The following is a 6,396-nucleotide window of genomic DNA, read 5'->3' on the forward strand; positions in this document are numbered from 1 at the left end:
TTTTAATCATACTAATTTCTAATGACATTTGAGAAGGAAACTTTTTCCACTTTCTTGCCAGATTATTGATTTAATCATGTTTTCCACTTTTTTTCAAGCAATTTTGATCATTTGAATTTTCTTGGAAAAATATTTTATTCACTGAGACTATCATACTTATTTGATCAGAACTATACACGAGATCTCATAATTTTCTAAACCACTGCTATAATTACGTTATATAACCTTTCATGTAACTAATTTTCTATAATTGTGTTTCCCTTTTTTTTCTTAATTAGGCTATATAATTGCCAATATATTTATAATATATTTTCATTGTGTAAACTTTAGTAAATATACATAACCAAATCATTAATATTCCCTATAACTCAACTACAGATAATCATTGCCAAAATTTGAAGTATCTACATAGAGTAAGTCTTTACATATCCATTCAAACAGGTGCTCAGGACAAAAATCTTGGAGTCAATTTCCTCTCCTCCTCTCACTCCAATCCATCAATAAACACTTTTGGTTCTTTTTAACTTAAAAATAGTTTCTAGATTATGACTATTTTTTATCATTTCTACTCCAATCACTCTCATCTCTAACCATACTATTTTTTTAAAGATTTTATTTATCAGAGAGAGAGAGAGAGCACAAGCAGGGGGAGCATCAGGCAAAGGGAGAAGCAGGCTCCCTGCTGAGCAAGGAGCCCAATGTGGGACCAAGACCTGAGACAAAGGCAGATGCTTAACTGACTGAGCCACCAAGGAATCCCTCTAACCACCATATTGCAATAGTTTTGTAGTTGACTCTTGCTACCTCAGGTTATCTTTTCTACACAATCACCAGAATGATTGCCTCAAAAATGTATCAGATATTGACACTCCTTTCTCAAAAACCTTCACACACACAGAGTAGAATCCAAAGGCCAGACCATGATTTATAAGAGCCCTATATGATCTGACCCCAATAGGATCTGTGCCTTTGCCTTTACAGAGCCTTCTTTCTGGAACACTGGCTCTCTAGATATCCATGTGGCTCCCCTTCTCATTCACTGAGATATCCATGTGGCTTTCCTTCTCAGTCATTGCTCAAATATCACCTCCTCAGAGAGGCCTTCCTTTACTTTCTCTATCTAAAAAAGCAACCTTCAATCTCTATCCCCTCTCTTAAATGGTTTCCTTCATGGAAATTATCATTATTAAAATATTATATATTTATTTGTTTCAAGTCTGTCTCCCCACACTGGAGCATTAGAATAGGAAAGCAAGACCTTTGCCTATTTTGTTCTCTGTTATATTTTCAGTGGCTGAAACAGATCCTTTCACACAGTAATATTTGTTGAATGAATATCTATGAATATCCACATTGTAATTTATGCTAATATTTGCATAAATAAACCTGAATTTTAGAATAACTTTAAATACTATATCATGAACATTTTATGCCATTAAATATTATCTAAGCCATCTTTTTTAGTGGGTGTTGTTGGTTACACCGAGACCTGTTGAACATTTAGGCTGTTGCCATTTTTCATTATAAACCAAGCCATGATTAATTCTAATTAAATCTTTGATCATTCTATTATTCTTGGAATAATTCCAAGAAGTAAATTTGCTCAGTTGAAGCAAATAAAAATTGTTAGGTTTCCGATGTAAATTACGTTTTTCTCCCAAAAAATGTATAAACCGATACTTCTAAAATATTCCTGTGACTAATTTTCTTTTTTTTAATGCAAAGATGACCCTTGAACAACATGGGGGTTATGAGTGACAACCCCCCCATACAGTCAAAAATCTGCATATAACTTTTGATCTCCCAAAACACACCTACTAATAGCCTACTGTAGACCAGAACATTTACCAATGACATAAACAGTCTATTAAGGCATATTTTATATATTATATATATTATATACTGTATTCATACAATAAAGAAAGTTAGACAAATGAAAACGTTATTAACAAAATCATAAGGAAGAGAAAATCCATTTACAGTACTGTAAAAAATCTGCACATAAATGACCCATGTAGTTCAAACCTGTGTTGTTCAAGAATCAACTGTAATAGAGTGTCTGGTTTTAATTAAGACTGGTAAAACAAACTGTTGGTGGTTAGTATTTATTGGACATATAAAGAGACTAATAAGGAAAAAATTAATGGACTAAATTAAACAATCCAGAATATTATAGATATTCTAGAAGAGAGAAATGCATATACATGTATATAACAACAGCTAAGAACTTCAAGCACTATATTTTTCTAAATTATAAATTATTCATGCCTACAGAAAACTTATCTGTCAAACAGATAAAAACTGTACTTCAAAAAAAAAAAACTACTTACTTAAAACATCAGTATCTTCCAAGTCCTGAAGAAGGAGCTCTTCAACAGTTTTGCTCTTATTCTTTATGATGTTAATATAATGAAGAACTGACTCAGGTAACTCATCCAAATCCTAAAATTTTTTAAAAAAATGATAGAAACTGTTAATTGTTTATTAAAACTATGTATCAAAAATTTGATGAAAGTTTTCATACACCAAAACTTTGAGCAAAATGTGCAAATCAGTTCAAACAAGTATATTTGATTAAAATTTGCTTTTCATTTTCAGGTGATTATGAAGTACATCCATGATTCTGTTGCGTCTCATATTCAAATGAAGAATTTCAGAAATTTGCCTCACTTGAATTAGCTATGGATAAAAATACATAATAATATAAAAATTATAACTTTCCAAAAGTAATATAGAGGTTATTGCAATCCTAATTAAAAATCAAAGTAGAATTATCCTCCAAAACTTAACAAATGAGGGTTTTTTTGGGAAAAAGCTTAGTGGAGAAAATTTTGAAAAAGCAAAACAAGGAATTTGACCTGTTTGATACTTAATCATAAAAAACCACAATAGGGCAAAAATTAACAGAATAATGGAAAAGAATAGAGAGCCTTGGATAGATTATATGTATAACAACTAAACATATACAAACGATAAGACAAATCAATTAAGAAGAGGTAGATTGGGGCGCCTGGGTGGCTCAGTTGGTTAAGCAACTGCCTTCGGCTCAGGTCATGATCCTGGAGTCCCGGGATCGAGTCCCGCATCGGGCTCCCTGCTCAGCAGGGAGTCTGCTTCTCCCTCTCCCGCTCCCCCCTCTTGTGCTCTTTCTCTCTCTCACTCTCTCTTTCAAATAAATAAATAAAATCTTTAAAAAAAAAAAAGAAGAGGTAGATTATTCATCAAGTGACATTAATATTAACTAAATATGTGCAGGAAAATTTCTACTTAGATCTACATTATATAATACACTTGAAAATAAATTCCCATTAGTTTGAGGATTTTGATGTAAAAGAATGAATCTGTGAATAAATTTTCTAAGCATATAAACATTGGGGGAAATATACAAATGAAAAGATAATATATTTGATTTCCAAAAAATAACTATTTCTATAGGTCTAAAGATTTCACATAAATTTTGCTTTTCATGTATATCTAATAACATTAAAAAGCTCATGATTTAAGTTTAAAAAGTAGTATACAAATAAATAATTCTATGTCTAATACTAATTTTACAAAAAAATGCACATATATACATGTGAAATTATAAGTGACTTCTATCTTCAATGTACTTTTTATATTTAAATATCTAACGATATACATTGTTTAAAAGTGATTGTAAAGTTAAAAAATGAGATAACAATGTAAAGCAAACTGAAAAAAGTAATATTTCTCCTACAAAGTTTACTCCAGTTAAAAGGCTCTTAAAAGCGCAGCATTTAACACTTACTGTATCACTATCATCACTCTGGGTGTCTGATTTTGAATCACTATCAATATCATCTTTTTCTAATGAAGAAATGCTGATTTTATCCAATTCAGCTTCTATTTCTTCTTTGAGCTTTGTATCATCATCATCATCATCATTTTCCATCATCCTTCATAATAAACACAGAACCATTTTAAAAAAATTGAAGAGGATAAAACGAGTAAAAACTATGGGTTGTTTAATGTGCTATACCAATCCAACATGTTCTGTGTAAATATTTTCATCTAGGATACTTTCATCATATCTTATTATGGTTGTACTATATATTAAAGAACACGGTTTTCTCTCTTCATTAATTCATTATTTCTTTGTTTGACTACAAAATGATCAACTCTAATAATACTCTCTTATTCAATACATTTCTTATTCAGAGATTAGAATACTCATAAGAAAAAAAAAGAATACTCATTAGAGAACAACCTAAGTCTATATATGGGGCAACATATGGTTAGTTTCTACTCATTAACTCATAGTTGTTAACTTTACTAGAGATAGCCACATGTTTTTAACAACAATAATACGTTGTAATAATGGACAATATGTGGCTTATAAGACCAATATTTATATTATTTAAACCTTTAATGCTTGTGATGGATATAGATTAAGCAGTACATTACAGTATATCTTCATGTAATCATCATCATCATCCACCACCATTAGCTTCCAGGTATTGAGTATTTGTGACAAGCCAGGCACTTGAAGATACTTTGTGTGATTGATAATCATCAGAGCAAATTAACAGGTATAAGGTCATTATAGTCATTGTATTCATAAGAAAACCAAGGTTTGAAGAGTTTACTTAACTTCATATAGTCATTAATTGCTTATAAGTAATGGGGACAGGGCCCTAATTGAGAGATCCTGAATCCAAAACCAGTGCTTTTCCCACTAAGAAATGGTCTCCAAACTTAAGTCAAGCTCTTCATCTGCCCAGTATCCTTCTGAATATCCCCTAGCCCAATAGTCTTCAAACTGCAGATGATAACCCATTAGTGGATCAAGATATTAATGCAGTGGCTCTTCATCATAAAGTTTTAATGATGTAATAGGATAGGAAAAATTAGGGTAGGTCAGAAAATAACCTATAGGTGTACTATATATGTTAAAGATAAAAATTGTTTTAAAAACTTTTGTTTCAATTTTAAGTGGGTATATATGTATGCATGTGTGCATGAGCTGCAGTGTAATGTGTAATTTGTCTGTTTTACTGTGGGTCTTGGTTTAAGGAAAAAAGTTTGAAAAATACTGTACTCATCAACTATGATTTTATTTCAGTCCAATCTCTTTCACATATAAATGATTTAATTGGACTGATCTCCATGTATTGCCTATACTCTTGGGCATTTATCCCAGAAAAATGAAATTTTATGTTCAAACTAAAACTTACATGAATATTCACAACAGTTTTATTCATGATAGCCTCAAACTGGAGACAACCAAAATGTCCCTCAGTAGGTGAATGGTTAAACCAATTCTACTACATCCATACCATGTAATACTACTCAACAATAAAAGGGATGGATATTGATACATGTCACAATACCGACAAATCTCCATGAATCTCTAGGGAACTATGTTGAGCAAAAAGCCCAAACCAAAAGGTAACATATCACATGATTCCATTTACATAACATTTTTGAAATGACAAAATTTTATAAGTGGAGAACAGATTAGTGATTACCAGGAGTCAGGGGTGGATGGTGGTTATGGCAATAAAAGGGCAACATGAAAGATTCTTGTAGCATTGGAGCTATTCAGTATCTTGATTGGAATAGTAGGTAAGTGAGCCTATTCAGATGATAAAACTTGTATCTAATACACACAATGATTACAAGTAAAACGGAGGAAATCTGAGTAAGATTAGCAGACCGCACCAATAAAAATGTTACCATTGGGAGATACTGGACAGTGTACAAGGGATATTTCCGCATTATTTCTTAAAACTACATGTTAATCTACAATTATCTCAATAAAAAATGTAATTAAAAAATCCTAAATACTAAGAAAAGTTAAATAGATTATGATGGATTCATAGAATGGAATACTATACAAGTCCGTTTAAAAATGGGTATATTTACTGCGCTCCTGTGGAAAGGTAGCAAAGAAGAAATAATTGAAAAAAGGCATGTGGTAGAAAAATATGCAGAGTAACTATACACACATACTTTTTTTAAAACAGAAACTTTGGGGGACAAATTGGGGAACTTTTAATTTTCATTTCATACCTTTATGTTGAGTGATCTTTAAAATCATGAATATGTACTACTTTTGTAATTTAGACAATTTTACCCATCATCTTCCTCCTCCAAAGGAAAACAAAACCATAAACAGAACCAGTGTAAAATGCTATCCTGTTATCAAACTTACTTAAAGTGCAATTCAAAAGATTTGCGAGGTAGGAAAATTAGATTTTTTTAAAATGTAGCTATAAAGCAGAATGCACAGGTACACAAAACTTTATGTAGAAAGAAAGGCAGGAGAACAGTGTAAAGGTAAGAATCATTTCCATTATGCGTCCCTCTCTGCTCATCAACTGGCCCTTTAGATCAGCCCTGTCCAATTATATATCCAAGCACATATGTGATTTT

At 31.5% G+C, this 6,396-nt stretch overlaps 1 protein-coding gene across 1 annotated transcript in view; it reads right to left on the minus strand.

Annotated features, from left to right (window-relative positions):
- LRRIQ1 (leucine rich repeats and IQ motif containing 1) overlaps positions 1-3,916 on the minus strand; it is a 202,637-nt gene extending 198,721 nt beyond the window's left edge. Inside the window, 2 exon segments of the mRNA XM_064590239.1 lie at positions 2,331-2,442; positions 3,770-3,916. Coding sequence (XP_064446309.1) covers positions 2,331-2,442; positions 3,770-3,916 — 259 coding nt within the window.
- Positions 3,917-6,396: the final 2,480 nt, after the last annotated feature.

Source organism: Mirounga angustirostris, unplaced genomic scaffold, assembly GCF_029215605.1.
Source record: "Mirounga angustirostris isolate CCGP_5_RB_7025 unplaced genomic scaffold, mMirAng1.0.hap1 SCAF_5, whole genome shotgun sequence".
NCBI classification, from domain to species: domain Eukaryota; kingdom Metazoa; phylum Chordata; class Mammalia; order Carnivora; family Phocidae; genus Mirounga; species Mirounga angustirostris.